Source organism: Sceloporus undulatus, chromosome 2, assembly GCF_019175285.1.
Source record: "Sceloporus undulatus isolate JIND9_A2432 ecotype Alabama chromosome 2, SceUnd_v1.1, whole genome shotgun sequence".
Lineage (NCBI taxonomy): Eukaryota > Metazoa > Chordata > Lepidosauria > Squamata > Phrynosomatidae > Sceloporus > Sceloporus undulatus.
In genome coordinates this window covers 287515461-287538366 of record NC_056523.1, presented here as the reverse complement: position 1 = coordinate 287538366, position 22906 = coordinate 287515461, and the positions used below count along the sequence as shown (strand labels likewise).

The following is a 22906-nucleotide window of genomic DNA, read 5'->3' as shown; positions in this document are numbered from 1 at the left end:
GGGCCTATCCACCGGATCTTTTATAGTGGATCTTTTTACACCTGATTCAACAGTACAGAAACAGTCAACGATTGATTGTATTGATTGTATGACTGTACTGCATCTGGGCGTGTTAATTGATTAATTTATGTATTATGGTATTGTGTAATTGTATTGTTTGATTTTATTGGTTGTAATCCCACCTTGACCCGCAGGGAGAGGCGGGAAATATTATTATTATTATTATTATTATTATTATTATTATTATTATTATTATGTCAAATAGCCTTTGGTTAAAATTCTCCAGAAGCTTTAAATTTTGATAAGGAGTTGCCAAATGGCACAACTGTTTATAGTCATAGCAAGTCTTATTAGTCATGTTTTGCATACCACAGTACAAGAAGCAGGATTCAACTACTGACATCAAACACCAGTTGAGAACTGCTGGCTTTGGCCATCACTCTTCCTCCTAAGGAGGCAAAGCAGTGCACTGGGGAGGGAGGATCCCAGGTTATCTCTGATCAAAGGTAACAACAGAGATGTTTCTTTCCTCCCCCCCTCCCAAGCCAATGGGGCAGCAGCTTGCCAAAGGGGTGGGTAATCCAGACCCTCCATGGGACAATTTAAGCCAAAGGGTAAGTGGTCAGCCCTCCAAGTTGTGGATTACCTGGGGCAGCAAATTCCACATTCTGGGCACCACTATCAGGTCCAGCCTTTCTCATGTTCCTGTCAATGGTGCCTGATCTTTCAAGTAGATTGCAGACTCTTCCAAAACAGACTACAGTAATACTTGTTACTGGATTAACAGGCTTCCTGTCCAAAGAGTAATCTAGCCTCATATGGTTTGTCAAACAACATTCTGATACAGTTGGCCATAGTTCACAAAAGCTCATGCTATAATAAATTTGTTAGTGTAAAGGTGCTACAGGATGATTGATTCTTGTTGATTTAACCTCCACCCAAGACCATTTTCAGAACCTCCTTGACATGAGAAACTGCTAAGACAGACACAGCAGCTTATCCTGCCCTGTGGTTACACATATTGTTGAGCACCAAGGGAGGCAACCTATTTGTGGGACACTGAGCAGAAGCCCAATGCCACCACCTTCTGAAATCTATTCTCAAAGTAATACCAGAGACACCCTAAGATTATAGTCCCAACCTAAAAATCCACAATTACACTACAATCAGTAGCAATGACAGTCAGCAGAACAGAAATTCAAATATAGAATGATAGGGTAGTGTTTGTGAAACTGAGCAAGGAAGCACATTATTGTACCATATTAAGCCACTAAGTTTACTTTGTCAATCACAGTGAGGGGCTCCCATACAGCCTTCATCATTCCCGTCCACAAACAACACAGCAATGACATCATCCTCAGTGAAAAAGCAGGTACCAGATTTCTTAAGGAAGCTAGCAGGGATATGAAGAAACCCCAGAAACTTCCTATTGTCCAGAAAGCACAGTTCCGTTCGTGGAATGCCAAGTTTGAATCCTATTGTTAGTCCAACTGGAAAAGATCCATTGAATCAATGGGATTTACCTATACTTATCCTTCAACAACTGAGTCAGTGGGTCTACTCAAGTTGGGACAAATCAATAGGATATTGACTGAAGTATCCGCATTAACTGAGCTATTCTGTAGATGCAAGAAGGTTGCCTTCCCATTTTCCTGTGAGTTAGAAGATAAGTTTTATGGATCAGACAGAGGAGTGGAGTGCATCCATTTTGTGTGTAGACAAAACTTATGCTCCAGGTACTGTCATTTGCAAAGTTGTGTACTAGAGAAATATATATTGGAAGAACAAATAGCTAGGGTGTGTTTATACAGAAAGTACTAAAAAGAATGTTTTCAGCACTGACAATGGACTTTGCTGCATCATTTACTAATGTCACTGCATTATCACACTAGCGGGTAACATGATTTAAATGAGAGTTAAACTAGAAAAAAACAAGAAATGCCTGAAATTTATCACACAATGTTTTCTGGTTTTCTCTAGTTTAACTCTCGTTTAAATTCCGTTTGCCCACGAGTGTGATAAAGCAGTCAGTTATTTAGTAAAGCAGCTTCAGCCACCACAGTATAGTGGTTTGAATACTGAACTACGACCCTGGGAGATCAGGGTTCAAATCCCTGCTTGGCCATGGAAACCCACTAGGGGACTTTGGACAAGTAATACTCTCTCAGCTTCATAGGAAGGCAAAGACAAACCTCCTCTAAACAAATCTTGCCAAGAAAACCTGTGATAGGGTTGTCAGAAGCTAGAAATGACTTGAAGGCACACAACAAAAATGTTTCAGTTTATCATAATCCCATTGATTATATTTTCTTCAAATGTACACACACATACCATACAAAAGTCAGCAGCCTGTTTTTTTAAAACTAATTAAAAAATTATTCAATTATCCAGTGAATCCAAAGCACTGTACTAATAGAAATATAGTCCTTCTGACCTTCAGGAAAATAAAACAAAAGCAATTTAGTTTATTTGTTGACCAAGGGCATACTCCATTAGCTGTATCAATCTTGTAAATTACAATCATATTAGCATCCACAACATTTGCACTTTAGCCAAGAGCAGGAATCTTGTAGCACTGAATGTGGCCAAAAGATATTTGTTGTTTTCTGTGGGTTTTTCGGGCTATGTGGCCATGTTCTAGAAGAGTTTATTCCTGATGTTTCACAGCATCTGTGGCTGGCATCTTCTATTGTTGTCAGGAATAAACTCTTCTAGAACATGGCCACATAGCCCGAAAAACCCACAAAAAACTATGGATGTCTGCCACGAAAGACTTTGACTTCACAAGATATTTGCTGTTGTGTGCCTTCAAGTCGTTTCCGAGTTATGGCAACCCTAAGGAATTACCACATACAAATCAATGTGGGTATAAACAGAACTATTTTCCTCAACAGGGAGTTAAATGAGCAAGCTGGCCTTCTGTCTGCATAACTGAAAACTATATGATCTCTGTTCTAAAAAGACTGAAATAGAACATGAAGCTGCAGAAGTCCAGTGGCTCAGCATTCATTCTAACAGACATACCTAAAGCTATGAAATATGAATGCAACCACATATACAGTGTACACTTCACCGGGAATTGTGATTGGCTGCAACCACCCGCAGCATGTCTTATTAGTAGCAAACCCACATTTGCCTATGCAATATGTTCAATGATTTCAAGGACATGTATGCGGCGATGTCATTTGTTAGAAAAGTGATACACAACAACTGTCAAAGGGTTGACTGTATGTTAGCAAAAAGAAAAAAGAGAGAGAGATAGAAAGAAAGAAAGAAATCAACTCTGGTTATGTGCACTTTTCCTCTTCATATCTATATTGGTCAATTACACTTCCATTGTATGGCCAATCATAATTTGCTGTTAAATATGAAAATATGCAGCACTAAACTGTGGTTGCTCTCAAATTGGGAAGTACAACTCATTAAAAAAGGGGCACGTTCCTGCACATCTGACTTTAGACCTAATGCTAAAATTAGGTCTGTGGAGACATAAACAAAGTCAAACCAAAGATTACAGGCTCACTTCCACATGACACATATTCTAGAGATTAAGGAAGATCTTGTCCCAAAGCCAAGTGTATTGTATGAATCAATTCAATTAATAGTGTGGGCCTGAATTTGTTTTTAAAAAACATATTGTCTGTTTTTCTCACTAGGATTAGGATCTCATTGGTTCTGCTAGCAGTATAATTATAGTGGTAGTGAGAACAGTGAAGAGAACAAGATCGGCAAGAAAAGGCATTTAAAAAGCTGCAGTGGTACAGCAGTTCTGTGCTGATTATTTTTATTATTATTATTATACTTTATTTATATAGTGCTGTGGTTTTTGCAGGAGAAATCGACAAACACGTGTTCCATGGCACAGGTGACTGCCGAAGTCCTCACCTCCCATACTACCTTGGCTCTGTGGACCCATCACAGAAGCCAGCCATTCAAGAAATAGGTAGTACACACCATGCAGCCTTCTCCTCCTGTTGCAGCCTCTTCGCACGCACATGCAGATATAAACGATCATGCTAACATATTGCCCTTACAAAGATGTGGACACTGTGAGTATTATTTCACCTATTACCATTTGAACTACTGTTCTCAAGAATACACCTAAAAGACCTAAAAAAGCAATAGCTGTTCACCTAACTAGATTCTACTGCTTGATATACACTGAGCAACAGAAAGGCGATTTAATGTACTGGTGGTTAATAACAGTAACTATATGTAGAATTCCCAGACCTTAGGGCCTGAACTCTTTTGTCTTCTCCTCAGTGTGAAGGCGGAAATCTCAGGGCAAGAGCATTTCAGTGAAAAATATATGTTCTTATAATTCTCTAATTTGTTAGACATTGTGCTTTTTATTAAATTGACATACTGTACTCAGCAGAACTTTTTCTTAATGTATCATGTTTAATGATTTCACTGGAGACTGCCTCATGTAATATCATCAGACCTTGTCCCTAGATCTCAGGATTTGGCCCTGAAATCTAAGGACTTGGTCTGTTAAACCCTATGTTTTTATTTTAAGTGGTTATGGTTGATCCTGAAGACAGCTAGAGCACTTTCTGCTTGATTTGATAAGTAAGTCATAGCTGTAATAAAGTACTCAAACTAATGAGGTCACCATAAGTCAACAAGAGACTTTAGACATGCATGCACACACACATGTACACTATAAATGGCTTCATTATCACTTAAGACAAGTACTGTATCTGGGTAACTCTGAATAGACTACTGTGTATTTACTTGGTACATCTGAGAGTGCCCCAAGAGTCTGTCCCAACCTGGTGCCCTACACATGTATTGGACTACAACTTTTAGCATCACTGGCCATTACAGCCATTCCATTAGGGTTGTAGTCCCACACATCTGGAGGGCCATCATGCTGGGGACAGCTGTTCAAAAATTTAACAGTAAGAAAGCAACATGACAGTGCAGAAATTATTAAAAGAACTCTCCTGGCATTAAAGAGCAGAGATTTTCTCCAGATAGAAATGTGTATCTTCATTAAGGCCAGCTCAAATATCAGCACTTAGCTACAATCTTCTACTTGGAACACAAAAAGGCTCAGGTATAGTTATTCCCTGGGATCTGCTGTTTGAGACTTATTCAGTCCTTCCCTGTCAGACTGAAACATGAGTAAACAAGTTCATTAGCCAGCAAAGAACACGCCCCGAAACTGTCTCACCGAAACATTCACCTCATATCATTTGAAGCACCGTATGAAATAGTCAGTCTCTTTACACTAACTCTCTGATAAAAGTCAAAGCAATCCAGCGTCACATGGAAGTCATAAAATATCAAAGTGCATAATGCACTCACGCACAAAGATAATAATACAGTCAGTTAGGTGCATTTAATGTTAGATACTGTAAATGCTCAACTTTATACTCACAGTGTCTATATCTTATATCAGTTCTTGCTGTCTCACAACAATGGGATAGACTAGCAAGAAGGTACTGTCAATGAGACTTTTAGATTTTGCAGTCAGCACCATCATCTAGGCCAGTTTGCCTGACTAATCCATATAAAGCCTGGGACACTTTCTTTTACCCAGAAAATACTTTATTCATGGTTAATAACCCATGTTCCTTATTCGTTTTGAGAATCAACTACAGGTTTACATGCTCCCATACTAATGTACAGTATTCAAGTGTACCACAATATAGGGAGCAAAATATGTGGCTGCCTTAGCTTCATTATCATTTACTAAGCTTAAAGCACACTGCTTCAACAAACCATGTTTAGTAGACGGCTTAAATTAGTATCACCACAAAAGAAAACAACACCCCTGTGTTTTAGTGACTTTAAATGCCCACAATCACCACAATTATTCAACGCTCCAAAACAAACATGAAAACAACTAACTTACCCATTCTTCCACATTGGGAGCCTCGTCGTAGCTTTTTGTATTATCCCACAGGATATTCGGTTTACCATAGTAATTAATTTTATTTCGGGTCTTGACAGCAAAAAATATTGTTATGGCAAAAGCTACAACGATCAGGAAGCCTAAGACAATGGCAATTGCCTAGGAAAGAAACAGATAAATATGCTACTGTTTTATTGCATTTTAAAGCCCACAAAATAGATTTAAATATCAGGTCTACTCCTTTCAAATTACTCTAACTGGTAGTAGTAGATAGACAATACTAAAAATAATAGCCTTCTTCACAGGATTGTTGTAAAGATTAGCACATTTATGTTCAAGGGTTAACAAAACAAGCCAGCATTTTTTAAAAAAACTGGAAGTTTCTCACACATAGCTAGTTTTATAATCCATCAAACTGACACACACCCATTTCCAGAAGTTCAAGCTTTAGCAAAGCTAAGAGAGTACATACTGTCAAAGGGTAGCATAACATGTTGTGTTTTCCTAATTACAAGGACCATTTTTGTATAAGCCATGAGGCTTTTAAAAAAGACATCCTAGAGCCACTTCATTTTAAGAGTAGGTATATTCATTTGCATGTGTTTTATTGGCAAAAGCCACAGCCTATAATGAATGCATTCTCCCTGTGTGTATATTTTTATACTGTACATACAGTCAGCCCTCCATATCCATCTACAGATCTACAGATTCAAGCATCCAGGGCTTGAAAATATTTTTAAAATACATTAACCTTGATTTTGCCATATGAGATACAGGACACCATTTTACTATGCCATTGTATTTAATGGGACTTGAGCATCCACGAATTTTGGTATTCACGGGGGGTCTTGGAACCAAACCCCAGCAGATACGAAGGACCCTCTGTGTAAACAGAAACTCAAATTCTGAACATTCAGAAATTAGATTTCCAAATATTAGATTTCCAATCCTAAATATTTCAGTAGACTGCAATATGTCTCTTGACATTTTTCTGGCTTGGTTGCAGTTGTTCCATTTTTATGTCTGTCTTTTTAATCTTCAGACCATCATTCTGCCTCAAAGAAAAGGCAGGAGATAAAACAAATAGGGTCACGTATTACACATTTCCCTCTGCCCAACTATATCAAAAGGTCAACGTTTAACAGGTGAATTTTGCATTCATCTGAAAAGTAATTGAGGCTGCAATCCTAAGCATCTAACAATGACCTTACTGAATATAGTTGAACACACAGTTTGGTTAACATGTTTAGGACCAATCTCTTTGGGGGGAGGGGGAATCCAATTTAAGTATAATTACATCACGTTTGCATTTCTGCATTCATCAAAATATCCTCACAGCTATTTAGCATCTCTACAATTCTGGGTAGCTAGCAATTAAAATTCTATTTTGTCCCTTTCTACAGCAGTGAGAATTGAATCTTGCTCAAAACTACAGACAGCTCTCCATATTTGCGGCTTTGATATTTGCGGATTTGATTATTCACGGATTTCATTAATATGTTCTCTCTAGGGCTGTCTAGGTCCTCCAGTGCAGCTCTGTGGTCAACTTTAACTAAAAGTTGCACTGAAAGACCATTTGTAGCTACTCCAGTGCCATTCTATGGTCAGTGTATGTTGGACATTGACCACAGAGTTGCACTGGAGGACCTAGAGATTCCTAGAGAGGTGTCCTCTTAGGTAAAAACAGTGTTTTTGTTATTTGCGGTTTTTCCATATTCACGGGGGTCTTGTTCCCCTAACCCTAGCGAATATGGAGGGACAACTGTATTCTAATATGTCTATAGTTAGTGACTATCCTCATAATTGCCTTGGACAGATAACACAGGTTATTCAATTAAAGACTGAGTATGCATCTACATCATAGAAATAAAGCAGTCTGATGCCACTGTAACATAAATGGTTCCATCCTACAGAATTGTGGCATTTGTAGTTTTGTGAGGTGCCAGCATTCTTTAGCAGAGAAGGCTGAATCTTTGTAAAACTACAAATCCCATGATTCCATAGGTGCTACAGCATCTAAAGTGGTGTCAAATTGCATTATTTCTGCAGTGTAGCTGTATGTTAAGGAAGTCTAAGAATATAACAGCGAAAGGGGTGGTATCTGTTGGTGTCAGCTGTTAACTCGCAAATGTTTCAATGGCTGAAGGAGAGCTTCAACCCGAGTAGACAATTTTTAACCAACAATTTATTGATGTAATCTGACTTGAGTGGGAGACTGCCAAATGCAAACAGATACTAGGCACTGTAAGCTAAATTTCAGAGGAAGGAACTGGTGAAGCCACTTATGTGGATTCCTTGCTTAAGAAATTCCTATGAAATTGGTCACCATAAGTTAACAGGCAAATTCAATGTCCATAAACACATACAATCTGACTTAGATAGATTGATGGTACATATTGGAATCCTGGTTTTATACAATAACTTCTGTTCACTTTAAATCTGAGTTTCCACTTCCATCATATGGACTCATGTATCTGTTTTTACTTGGGAGTATAACATAGGCAGATAAGATCCAAAGCATTTCCATCTTCCTCATTTTACCATGGGAAAACAGGAGAACATGTACACTGCGGCATAATCAATTAAAGGGCAAACAACCATTCAGTGAAAGGCACAAATAAATTCAAACCATGAAGAACTAGATTTGAACAGTGCCTCCGATTCAGAGTTAAAATACAAGTAATATTTTGGATTCCAAATATTAGTAAATTTACATACCTCCTGAGGTTCTACCACACAGTAGTGATACAAGTACTGATTCACATAGAGTCCAGTGGTTGTAGGTGAATAGAACTGGCTGCATAGCATATAAATCTGATTGTAGAACACTGATCCAGAAGCTTGTGCAGTTGGGTTGACGGCCAATATATACACTATGGTAGCAATAAACATCAAGAACAGCAAGATGGCACTTCCTATTATCACAAGGAGATAATACTTCCTTGTCCTAGACATGCTCGTCTTGGTAATGCTAGTTACAAAAACTACCAATCCAGCAATAAAGCAAAAAGCGGACATTGCAAGTATGAAACCTTTTGCTGCCCGAGGATCGATATAATTCCCTCCAATGCCATATGCACCACCATAACCACCATAACTTCCAAAGCCACTGCTGCCACTGTAACCAGCATAATTGCCTCCAAAACCTGCGCCTCCATAGCTTCCGTAGCCCGGATATCCCATACCGGTTCCCAGACCTCCATAGAAGTCCATATCCCAAGGCAATGTTGAAGCAACACAAGCAAAGATGCCAATGCACATCACTATAATGAGAACTGCCATGATCTTGATTATTCCTGGAGGGGAAGTCCATTTGTAGAATTGTTGCACTTCATCTTCAGGATAGTAGGAATATGCAGGCTGAGAGAACATTGGCTGAGAATGGAATTCACCACCATATGTATTATTGCTTGGAGCATAATGTGAAGGTTTGCTAGGAAGACATAAAGCAGCAATGCCTGTTAGGAACCATTAACCCTTTATAGACAATAAGAATCTGAAATGTCAAGTTAATTGAGTTAGATTCCTCATGCACATGCATGCACACACATGTGCAAGACAAACACACACTAGTACACTTTATATGCATTGTACCTTATATGCACCTCAGGTGAAACTGTTAGCTCAGGCACTTGGAAAACTGAGCAAAATATTGTTAATTGTTTGGCTATTCAGTAAGCAACTCCTTGTTAGAAAGCATACAAGTTTTTACATGAGAAGACAAGATGTTGCAATGTAATGACCAGGCTGCTAATCTTCACTGGTCATAACGTAATATGCCAAAACAGTGAAGATTAGCAGCTCTGTCATTACAATGATACACAGGAATGCCTTGAGTCTAAGTATGTTATTTAGAAATAAATCTAATGGACTTAAAACCAGAGCTTGTTCCCACTGAACAATCACAACAGCTACAGGCAATAGCTAACAATGCCACACATACCAAAGAACACTTTTTCCCAGCCCAGCAGCTTTCTAACAGAGGTGTTAAAAACAATTTCATTTGTATGGATGAAGTAGGATTAAAATGTTGTTGTTGTTGTTTTAAAGTCATCTTTCTGCTCAGTTTACCACTGTTTATGACCAGATGTAAGTATTTCACTATGGACTCTTACACTAATATTTCAGTTTGCTGTGAAGGGCAAATCCATGTACCAATTTATTAAGCTGATTTGTTTTCCTATTCTTCCTTCCATCATACTGTTGCAACCATTTTGCATTCAACTTGCAATATAGGGAACAATACAAGTTAATTTACATCAAGGATGGGGAACACATAACCTTCCAGATGCTACTGGATTCTACCTCCCATCAGCTCTATACAGCTTAGTCAATGATTGAAGATGATGGGAGTTGTTATCCAGCATATTTAAAGGGCTACAGGTTTCCAACCCCAATCTGTTCATATATGCCCTTTAATCTTATAGACAAATCAGTCATTCCATACACAGAACAAAATTTAAAATATATCTGCCTTATGTTTATGGTATTGCATAGTCTGGCCTTTAAACGAGAAAGTGATTTAAAGATTATTTAGCATAATAATAAATGTGCCTACAGTTTACACAATTAATGTTACACAATTAATGTTAGGAGCTGCCAGAATTCATATCTTCAACAATGTACACTACTTATCTGAAATAATTTGAGCTGGCAAGAACAGAAAAATGTATATTTACAATTCATCAGGTCGATAAGGTGGAGGACTTTCAAAAGGCCTGGAAGACATGGTGGATGCTCTGGACTGCTAGGTTCTAAGATTTTACACCTAAAAAGGAGAAAATAAAATAAGCTCAAACATCCTAATAAGTTAAGAATATTATACTGAATCAATTGAAAATAAGTATGAACAGTGTCATCACTAGGGAGTGCGGTGGTGCAGCTTGCACCAGGTGACACCCCAGAAAAGGAGTGACAGCCGATCAGGCCATCCTCCCACTGGGGACAGGAGAAGGGCCAAGTGCGTTCGACCCTGCTTCCCCATGGCAGCAGCAGAGGTATTCTCACAAGGAGACCACTGCTGCCATGACAAAGGAGAACGCCAAGCATGCTCAGCCCCAATTCCTGGCAGTGGCAGTCCCTTCATGAAGGGGGCGCTGTTGTGAGGTGGGAAAAGGGATGAGCGCAGCCTTTTAGCCCAGCCACCAGAAGCCCTTCCCCCTGCCCCAAGTAACAACAGGGGGTGGAAAGCCACTGAGTATGAACAGTTTTGGTAGGAATGCGCTGGTATTGCACTGCTCTCATTTCTGATCCTGACAAATGGAGTACAAAATAAGATTTAGAGCATAAGGAGATATCAGCAGCAGTGGCTGTGCAGTGAATCTGAATCAATTCCTGAATACAAAGGGGAAAGGGGCCTTTCTGTACTGGCTGTTCCTGTGTATTTACCATGCTCCTGCTATAACTTTTCAGAACTACAGTGGTACCTCGGGATACGAAATACCCAGGTTACGAATTTTTCAGGATACGAAAAAATCCCATAGGGATTTATTGTTTCGGGTTACGAAAGTTTTTTTGGGTTACGAAAAAACTCCGGCGCTATTTTAAATGGAGCCGCGGCAGAGCCGCGGCTTTTTTCCCCATTAGCGCCTATGGGTTTTCGGCTTACGAAGGCTTTTCGGGTTACGAAAGCGGCCGCGGAACGAATTATTTTCGTAACCCGAGGCACCACTGTACAGATATATCAGTGGAGGCTGCAAGAGAGACAAGGTCTGCTTCTGGGAATCTCTCCTGTTATCTTCCTCTTGACCATACAGAAAGGCTCCCTTTCCCCAAGACCTTCTTAGTTAGTTTCCTTCTCCATCTATTGGAAAAAGATTTATCCGATACCTGTCAATCCAGACTTTATAGAAATATGGTAGCAGAAGCATTAACACAAGGACGTCCCCAAACAGCAACTACCTCATTCGTTCTAGTGCAGAAGGCAGATCCGTATGTGCATTCCTGTGTACACAGGTCTAGCATTCAGGCATACTTCTTTTTTCTCTACACTTAATGTTCAGCTCATTAGAGCTATGAAACTTTATGTCATAATACACTGGCTGTACTCTAACATTTATTTTTAGTACACAAGACTCTTTGAGGTAAACTCAACCACTAGTTCCAACTGTAGTGGGTCTACTGAATTAATGTTGGTTTATCATCCATGTTGGTTTATCATCCAGTAGTTAATTCAAAATTGAAACTAGGTACTGGATCTAGGATGTAAGTGCTACTGAAAGCAATGGAATTTGTTTCTGAATAGATAAGTCTGTTTTAGGATGTTGAAAGTATGAATTTTGTAAAAATTCACATTTGGTTTCACAATATCAAAATATCACAAGGGCACATACTTGCCAGTTGGAGGTTCTGGCAATTATGAAGTACAGTATCTACATCTTTGAACTTATTATATATAAAATATGCACATAAATCACTATCTGACCAAATTGTCTTATAACTAAGCATTTTGCTGGAAGTCTACACACAACAACGAGAACTCCCTTTTTTATCATGTCGATGTAGCTGGAACTAGTTCCTAAGAAAAAGCAATTTTTAAACAGGCAGCCATTTTGTCTGTTGCAGCCAAAACAACAGGGAGTCATTGGGTACCTTTAAAATTGACCAATTCTATACAAGCTTGTGCTGTAACCCATGAAGCTTTAAGATATCTTTAAGATGTCTACCCTATTCAATCTCCCCCCTGCCCCCAATGCTTTCTGCTAGGATCCACCTTAAACCACAACAAACTTTCTTAGCTTTCCAGTGTTGTGTTTGCAACACATAATGGTCCTGTAATGCTCTCAAAGATGTGGGAGTGTCACTACTCACTACTCATTTCTCATCTGTACTTAGGACAAGATGCTACTGTCAGAATAGAATTCAGAGAAACAAAATGGTCCCCAGTTGTCAAAGGGGTCAGGCAAGGCTGCATTCTATCATCCTATTTGTCCCACATGTATGCAGAAAACACCACAGGAAAATAAGGTTAAAATCAGAAGAAGGAGGAATGAAGAGAGGAGGAAGTAACATGAGCAATCTAAGATATGTGGATGACACAATCATACTAGCGGAAGGCATCACAGACTTGGAACAATTACTAATAAAGGTCAAAGATGAAAGTGCAATGGCAGGCTTAATGCTGAACAAAAATAATGAACACAGAAGAAATACATAAATTTAGCCTAAACAATGAGGAAAACAAAATAGTCAAATGGTGACTGCAGTCAAGAAGTTGGAAGACAACTAGGAATAAGAAGGGCAGCTATGAAACCGCTAGACAAGATCCTAAAGAATAAAGATATACAACTGAGTACTAAAGTTGGAATCATACAAGCCATTGTATTCCCCATCATCATGTATGGATTTGAGAGCTGGACAGTAAAGAAAGCAAACTGAAAGAAAATCAACTCATTTGAGATTTGAACAGATTGTGCCAGAAATCTCCTTGGAAGTCAAGACTATCAAACTGAGGCTGTCGGACTTTGGCCACATCATGAGAAGACACAGATCACTAGAAACAACAACAATGCTTGGAAAGGTAGAGGGTAGGAAAAAGACTACACTGCCAGATGGCTAGACTCAATCAGGGAGGTCATGGGCAAGAATTTGCAGGATCTAAGCAGAGCTGAGGCAGATATTGGATCTTCAAGATAAGGGTTCAACTGAGGGCACTTAACAACAACAATGGTCCTGATGAACTTACAGGAATTGTCAAATCACTGGAGCATCCCAATTCTCCACTCAACAAAAAGAATCAACCTCAGGGTGAAACAACCTCAGAGTGAAAATCTTTTCAGTAATTTAATTTAATGTCAGAAAAGCCTCACAGTGCATTTTGATGAAACTACTTGCAATTAAGCCTTACTGTGTTCAGTGGGACTTACTTGCCAGTATCTCTGTATAGGATTGCAGCTTGATGAACTGAGAGAGGAAAATTCAGACCCCTACTCCTGGACAAAATCCTTCATATTATTCTCAATGCATTTTGGAAAGATTATGTTTTTGCATCTGAGATTATGCAGCACTGGAGGAATGAGATTTTAATATGTTCTTCCAGTTTTGAACAAAGAGTCAGGAAGGCAGCAATCCTATTAATGAATGCAGCCTAAAGAAATGTGTTATTTTAAAAGAAGCAGTAGAGCACTGAAGCAACTTGAGTCACACTGCTGTGTCTAATGCCACAAAAACAAGTGGCTGGAATGCTGCGAGCTTTTACTATGAAAGGTGAAGCATTTTATACTAAGGACTCTTCATTACTTGCCAGGTTTCTTAAAGATTTTGTGCCCTCTGAGGACAGTGAATAAGGATAGAGTCCACTGGCAATTACTCTCAGAGCACACAGCTCAGAGCAAAGGAAATCTGCTCCTGAAATGATAGGGGGGAAAACACAAATGCTGAGTTCTTGAAGAGGTAAGCACCTGTTGGATAAACCAACTCTGGCTAAGCAGGACATACCTGTATGTAAACTATAGTACAACTAGAATTCAAAGATATAGCCATGTTAGTCTGTAGAATCAGTACGTAGAGAGATCTTGTAGCACCTTTGAGACTAAGTGGAAGAAAGAAATTGGCAGCATGAGCTTTCCTAGACTTCACTCTGCTTCCTCAGATGCATTATATAGTACAACTACAGAGAAATGAACAAATGCTAGGACGCTTAATGTTTTTCAGTATATCAAGACACAACTTAAGATCAATACATAAAATTTATAGAAGAACGTATCTAGATTATAAAAGCCTTTCATGGCAAACATCATGACAGAAGATTTTGTGGATCAGTTTCTTCATCCACTTGGCAAAAAAGTGGATGAAGAAATGGTTTGGTTTTATGGTTGCAGCATGGAAGAAGGAGGTGCAATATGTACGAGACAAACAAAGGAGCATTACCCTGAGAACAATTGAAAAATAACTATGGTTCTCAGCTGAAGCCGCTGTGGTATGGAGCATAAAAGTGACCAGAATAAACCCTGAGCTGGATCACAATGCTTTTGGACAACAATCCCCACAATCACCCAATTAGTACAGCCACTAGCAGAGTTGGCTAAAGGATTCTGGCATCTGCAGTCCAAAAACTTTTAAAGTTTAAGAGAAAGAGGTTGGGGAAGAAACCCCCCGGGGCTCCCTTACCTCTCTCCTCCTCATTCTCAAGTGGCCACAAAGCAAAAACAGAGCCAGTTGGAGATAACAAGAAAAGCCTGAATGAACTGGTTCCACCAAGAGGGATCAGAGTCACCCATCTCAGCTCAGGCCAATGGGCCCCAGCTGGCCACAGGCTTCCAGCCAGACTGACCACTGCCTTGGAAACCACACTTCCACCAGGGATATTGGCTGCATCTGCACTGGAGAAATGATCCGGTTTGATACCACTTGCCACTGCCATGCTTCTATGTTATGTGGGGTGCTACAACAAACTACAGTTCCCAGAATCCCACAGCATGGAGCCATGGCAGTTAAAGTGGGGCCAAGCCGGATTAGTGCTGCAGTGTGGATGCAGCCAAGGAATCCAGAGACAAATCACTGCTTGAGAAGAAATAACTGGAAATACAGTAATTTTCTTTCTTTCTTTCTCTCATTTCTTTCATTCTCCCACTCTCCCTTCATTCCTTTCTCTCGCTCTCTTTCTCTCTTCTTTCTTTCTTTCTCCCTTTCTTTCTCCGTCTTCTCTCTCTCTCTCTCTTTCTCCCATTCTATCTCCGTCTTTCTTTCTGTCTCTCTCTCTCCTTTCCCTATTTTTTCTTTCTCTTTCTTCCTCTCTCCTTTCTTCCTCTCTCTCTCCTTTCTCTCTTACTTTGTCCCTCTCCCTCTCCGTCTTTCTTTCTTTCTTTCTTTCTTTCTTTCTTTCTCTCTCTCTTTCTTAGTCTTCTGTGTCTTCTCTTTCTTTCTCCGTCTTTCTCTCTCTCTCTTTCTCCGTCTTCCTTCCTTCTCTCTCTCTTCTTACTCTCCCTCTTCTTTCTCTCTCTCTCTCCCTTTTCTTTCTTTCTTTCTTTCTTTCCTTCCCATCTCACTCCAAATATCCACCTGCTCCAGACACAGAGAGGGGGGGGGGTGAAAGCGTGTTCCAGCCCCTCCATGATGCCCCCTGATCCCCCTTCCCTGCCAGAGGCAACCTACCTGCCCTCACCTGAGAGCGCCAACCTGTGGAGCTGCTCTCTCTCTCTCTCTGCCTCCTCCTCCCCCTCCCCTTCAAGGCGGCAGCAGCAGCAGGGCCAGGGCCACACCCAGGGAACCTGGCAGCAGGGCATGCGCAGTCCCCTGCATACCTGAGCAAAGGCAGCAGCAGCAGCAGCAGCAGCAGGAGGAGGAGCAGGAGAAACTGAGGCACTGGGGCCCAGCCTTCCCTGCCTCCCTCCCTCTGCCCCTTCTTCTAGTCTCCTCACTTTGCCCAGAGGAGAGAGCTGGGGGGGGGAGGAAAAGAAGGGGGGGGGGGGAACCTGCCTGCACAAAAGATATCCTCCCAGCAGACCATCTTTCTGAACAACATGCAGGCACCTGACCTGACTAACATCTCCATTTGTTTTGTTTTTCTTCTTCTTCTCCTGTTTGGTTTGCAATACCTTCCCTGATGAAGAAGCCCACGGCGCTTCGAAAGCTTGCCACAAGTATATTGTGCATTTCGGTTGGCCAGTAAAAGGTGGATTTGTAAAATGGCCAACACAGCTACCCCAGCATTTTCCCTGAATCATGCTAAAACAAAATATTCCATCATTGATTTTCTTTCTTTTTTCCTTTTTTTCTTGTCTCCCCCCCCCCCCAAGACAATTGTTGTTGTGTGCCTTGAGGTCATTTCTGACTTATGGTGACCCTAAGGATTTTCTTGGCAAGTTCTTTCAGAGGAGGTTTGCCATGCCCATCCTTTGAGGCTGAGAGATTGTGGCTTGGCCAAGGTCCACTCAGTGGGTTTCCATGGCAGAGCCAGCATTCAGATCCTGGTCTCCAGAGTCTTAGTCCAACTGCTCAAACTCAGGGTGACCCAATGTCCTCACTGCAAAAGAGGACAAGGCACTGGAAAATATAGGACATTTGAGAAAAATATAGGGCATTACAAAATAAAAGCTAAGAAGTGGGTTTCCATGGTGGAGCCAGGATTCAAACCCTGGTCTCCAGACTCCTAGTCCAATGCTCAAAACTAAAACAAACAACACTAATATAAATATATAGAATTGTGCTTCTCAGTCATGTCCAGATGGAGAACGTTTTGGAATTCCTCCTGGATAGAAGGCTTAAATGTAGGACAGGTCGTAGGAAAGGAGGACGCCTGGCCCCCTGGCTTGACTCACCAGGCCATGCTGGCTCTCATAAGACAGAGGGTGCTGCTGCCTATACTATACTCCTCCTTTGCAACTGTGACCTATTAACCTGAAACTTCCCGGCCTCAGGGGAGAAACAGGTTGTTCCTGCCATTCCTCCACCATGAGAGCGCAGGCTTTGAAAGCAAGCTGTGAGAAGATGTCTTTGGAAGCCAGAGAGTTCCTCTCTGCCCTTGCTTCACAGTTTCGGCCACAAGTATGACTAGTAGCCAAGGCTGAGCGCATGGCCTTTGAAGCTGGGACTCAAGGTTGGGTGGTCCCTGGTGCTCATCCCCAGGCCCACAGGGCCCATAGTCATACTCCTTTTTGTTTAGACAGTCATATAGAACAGAAAGCCTTTACACAACATCCTGGGGGTGGTGCGTTGTTTTAATGTGTATAGTTTGTAGGTGCTTTTTTTAAATTGTATTCTATTTTAAAACAATTGATCTGTTTTAATCTGGCAACAGTTTAATTTTGTTTTGATTGTCACTTTTGTAAGTTTTTAACTGTATTTTTTTAGACTGTAAGCCCTTTTGGGTCCCAGTTCTGGGAGAAAAGTGAGATACAAATAATAATAACAACAACAACATAGCTGTTTTGCCCATACAGCAAAGTACAATAACATCCAGTTGAGAAACATTGCAAAGGTAGCTGTGTTGATCATTTAGTAAATTCAAATTAGTTTGGTGGACTTTTGTTTGAATCCAGTTGAGGGTTAGAAAGGTTCACGAACCAAACCAATCCTTGCATCTGAAGAAGGAGATGAAGTCTACCGAAGTTTATGCTACCCCTTCTTTCCCTTAGGTCCGAAACACACTGGAGAAATGGTCCAGTTTGAGACTGCTTTAACTGTCCTGGCCCAATGCTAGGGAATGCTAGGGAATTCTTCCAGCCACATGGCCACGGGAGAGAGGGGATTCCAGGAGTGGTACTTTTAAAAAGTACAGTAGATCCTTGTTATCCACTGGGATTTGGTTCCAAGGCCCTCTGTGGATACCAGATCCATGGTTACTCAAGTCCCATTAAATACAATGGCATAGCAAAATGGTGTCCCTTACACAAAATGGAAAGTCAAGGTTTGTCATTTGGAATTTATATTTTTTGGGGAATAGTTTCAAGCCATGCTGGGGGGGGGGGCAGGCAGCTGTACTGTAACTTTTCCTTTCTTTGCTTTGAAGTATTTTGGATAGTCTTGCTTTTAATTAATTTAACCAGTACTTTGTGATTTAAACAGCCATTGTATTAATTTTAACATGAATTTTATAAGATTATTTATGGTTTAGTTATGATCCAAGCTCCCTTGGAAGGATAAAAAGGTAGCATGCAAATGTTATCCACACTTCTGTGAGAACTTCCAGAGAATCCAGACTGATAGCTGTTAGCTTTATCAACTAGTGGCCTAGGGCAGGTATTTTATCTTCTTCTTCTTCTTAACAGATTTTCTTCAGTAAAGGGGGTTAAAATCAGAAGAAGCTGGGGGGAAAACAGGAGAGTTACCCCACATATAGTTGCAGGAATGATTGATTCCATAATACAGTAAAAGCTTTCTTCCAGAACCAACAATAGGGTATTTTCCTCCCAATGTTATGTTAACATAACTAAAGTATTAACATAACCTGTCCTTCAGGTATTTTATTTCCCTTCTAGTTTCAAATCTGTATTTTGATTGTTGCTGTGTGCATCAGTAATTTTTGACCTATGGGAACCTTAGGGAGAACCTATCACAAGTTTTCTTAGCTGAATTTGTTCTGCCATGGAGAGGAGATGTTCTTGCTTTCCTCTGAGGCTGAGAGTGTGTGACTTGCCCAAGGTCACCAGTAGGTTTCCATGGCCAATGGGGAATTGAACCCGGGTCTCCCAAAGTCCTAGTCCAACACTCAAACCACTATACCATGCTGGTTCTCCAGCCTTATTAATAAACTAGCTATTTTGAGTTCATATGGTCTAATCTCTTCTTATTGACTGTACTGACCCATGCCAAAATGCTTGCAAACTACTAAAACTATGGACTGTGTTCTATCTAATTTCAAGTCTGTCATACAATTTCACCTCCAAACCTATTTAAACTCATAGGGTTGGCTATGAGTAACAAAAACATGGGTCAGAGGCTTTGCTTACCTAGCGCTTTGTTCTGGAAATGGTTTCCCTGACCATTGTGTTTTCTGCTTACATGAGACTATTAAATATAAATAACATAAACACACAAACTTCATAAAGTAAATAATTGTTCAATAATTGCACTGCAGTGTAGCCTGTACTTTTTTTAAGTCTCTGGTTTTATTTATTGCTGACTACATAGTGTCTGAAAGTGTAATTATTACTACCAAGAAAGTGCATTATGTTCTGACTGTTAGAGATCTTGGTTGTCTTGGAGAGGATCATTAAAAGGCACTGAGACAAAATCCAGCACTTATTAGAAACCTATGATTTTATGTACAAGAATTAAAAACAAGATGGATATGTAGAAGTGGAGTAAATTATGTCTACCTATGGATTCCATTGGATGTGCTCCCATTTTTGTTTTTTCTGCTTATGCCACAAATCTCCTCTGGCTTAGTTGACTGATTTGTCATTATTATAACATGAGTTTTACAAACTGCTTAATCAGCTTCTCTGGAACACTACAACAAGGGCCAGGTGCACTCAACAGTACATAATAACTATTAATATTAGGTTGGATCCAGACTTATGTCAGACATAGAATAGACTCACTGAAATCAGTGGAACATTACCTTGGGCATGTCACATGTTCTCAGCCTCAGGGGAAGGCAATGGCAAAGCTCCTCTGAACAATTTTTGCCAAGAAAATCCCATGATAGGTTTGCCTTAGGGATGCCACAAGTCAGAAATGACTTGAAAGCATACAGCAACTAATGTGTTACTTATGAGTTTCGGAACTGGAAGAATTGAAACTAATGTTCAGGTATGCCAGATGGGGCGTTCAAAAAGCCACTATCAGTGATAGCTTACTAGAAGTTAGTAGAAATACTTTAATTTCTATATGTCCTACAGGGCTCACTAGGATTGGAACAGAACCTGTATTCTGCATCAATAACATCTCTTGTCAGCCTTTAGGCTAAGAACAAGTGTAAAAGTGCAGCAATGATGCTGTCTTTTTGATTTAAATGTATGATTGTTCTAGATTTCTGTGGATGGTAGATAGGTTATTTTACATCAGTTTTCAGGTTGTAAACAAATCAAATCTGGCATCCACCTTCTGTTTACAAAGATATAAACTAGAAAATCACAAATATGATGTGGGTCTTAATCCATGTAGGAAAAAAACCCACAAGTATTGAAACAGTAGGATGCTTTTTCTAACATTAGCACAAACAGAATCTCTTTTGTTTATGCTATCCATCCATGGAAGAGTGAGAAATCACTATCATACAGTCATCTAATGACATATGGGAATTTACAACGAGACCACCCAGTTCTCCCATGAGTACATACCAATCCTGAATTCTCCCTGTGTTGGACTACTAATAATGACAGCTAATATGTATCAACATTGCATGTTTTCTTTGTGTATACAAAAATATTTTTAAGGCACTTAAATCATAAGAGCATTTGAAAACGTCGAAGATAATCCTGACAATAATCCAGTTACTACCTATGTCCCACACACCTGAGAAAATTATGTCATCTTATAATTGCCTAGGTATACCCTTCTTTACACACAGTGACATTCATTTCTAAATAGTTACATAGGACTGCACTGTTAAGCAATCAGATTAGGAGCAATGGTAACTCAAAGGTGATTCTACAGTTTAGCTAGAATGTGTTCAGCCTGAAACACACAGCTTCACTGGTAGAATAACTGATTCATGTAAGTACCAGTTCATTTAGTTATTTTCTTTTTGGATGAAACAATGCTATGATATCATATCTCAGCAGACAATAATTTCTCCTTTTCCTGCTACAGTCATCTATCTTCCAACTCTATGATCCTATCTTCTAAAACATAGCTTTAAAAGCTGCTTCTACAGTTGAGAGCCACATTCAGTGTCAACTGGGGAGGTGAGGGTTATATGTGCACATAATCTCTCATCTTGCATAAAACTTGATCATTTGGGCTATGGGAATATCCGCTTACCAGTTGGGGGACACATATCAAGTGTCCAATGACAGAATATTGTGCTCTCCCTCTACATTATTCAGCATGCACCCTTTATGCTATTTGCCATAATAAATGAAATGTAATGTAACATGCACCCTAGTATAGAAATATATGTATACATTGTGTGCATTTAACAATTCAGTTGTGTTTCTTCCACTCCTGGATTTCTGTTTTTAAAAAAGAGCAAGGGGATGATGCATTCTCATTTGTATGAGGGGATAGATCCAGGTAGTATAAGAGTCCTATCCCCTTTGACTGACTTTCCTCCCTTTGCCCCAGGCAGTCCTTCCCAATTTCTCGCATAATATTCAGAAATCTGACCTACTAATTCCCTAGGCTTCCTCCTCTGAAATACCTTGGGAAAAAGCCACACATAAGTCATGAATGTAAACAAGCCACTAAAACATGTATTAAGGTTGAACAAATGTTAGATGCAAAAGCAAAATACTTTTGGTGGCCCAGATTTCAAAACTCAAATATTATGTGACAAGCAATGAGCAACCAAGAAGGAATAGTAGTTCAGCAGTATCTGGAAGTCAAGGCAATACTGTACTTTAAATTCTTCCTTGTACAAAGTACAATGAATAGCCCAAACCAAAGAGTTACTTTAAGAATATGTAAATAATGGTTGGGAACTAGTGTAGCGTAGTGGTTTGACTGTTGGACTATGACTCTGGAGACCAGGGTTCGATTCCCAGTTTGGCCATGAAACACACTGGTGACCCTCAGCCATGATGGGTTTCCCCTAGGCTTGCCATAAATCAGAAACAACTTGAAGGCACACTACAACAACTTCATATGCCCGGTGAAATTTGTGACTTCCCTTCCTCTGACTAGCAGACCTTCATTCATTCCATAGTATACACATTTTCCCTAACTCTTCATTTCCAAAACTAGTATCTATATGGCATGCAGAATACAGCTCAGGAAACACTATTTATTTAATTAATATGATCCATTTCTCCCAATATGGGACTCCATGGCAACTTACAGTATAAGTTAAAGAGAAAATATGATTACAGTCCTATATAACAGAAGTTTTACAATAATTATATAGAAAATGCTGTTAAAATTCATTAAAAATAATAATTTCAAAGCACTTAAAACATCGTTAAAACATAAAGCTGAGCACAATCTGATTTTTTTAAAAAAAAATCCAACCCTGCTGCACAACCAATTGAAAGTCAAGTGCCTGTAGATTAGAAAGAAAGAGTTCTTTGTCTGCTGGCAAAACAGCAGAAAGGACACCTGCTGAGCCTCCCATTATCCACATTGCTCTTTAGATTATAGCTATTATGTGTGCATACCTTTTCATATTAACAAAAAGAAAGGATGAAAATACTGTGAGCATTTAAGGTGTGGATGAACAACGTAACCCTAAATGTTGTTCTTGCAACTGAATTCCTCCCATAACACTTTTTTTGGCAAAAAAAAAAAAAATGTGATTTGCCTCTCCTAGGCTACATGTGCACTGCAGAAATAATGCAGTTTGACACTGCTATAACAGCCATGGTGCAAAGCTATGGAATTCTGGGAACTGTAGTTTTGTGATATATGCAGCCATCTGTGAGAGATCTCTGGTGACATAACACAGTACAAATCCCAGGATTCCACAGCCATGGCAGTTAAAGTGATGTCAAATTGCTTTAATCT

General features: G+C 39.8%; 1 protein-coding gene across 1 annotated transcript in view; it reads right to left on the bottom strand.

Annotated features, from left to right (window-relative positions):
* Positions 1 to 15993, bottom strand: part of OCLN (occludin) — a 37545-nt gene extending 21552 nt beyond the window's left edge. The window contains exons 1-4 of the mRNA XM_042455855.1: positions 15956 to 15993; positions 10543 to 10631; positions 8582 to 9296; positions 5864 to 6022 (exon numbers count right to left, since the gene is read on the bottom strand). Of these exons, the coding sequence (XP_042311789.1) occupies positions 5864 to 6022; positions 8582 to 9296; positions 10543 to 10592 (924 nt within the window). The 5' untranslated portion in view covers positions 10593 to 10631; positions 15956 to 15993. The remainder of the gene's footprint in view (positions 1 to 5863; positions 6023 to 8581; positions 9297 to 10542; positions 10632 to 15955) is intronic.
* Between the last annotated feature and the right edge of the window lie 6913 nt (positions 15994 to 22906).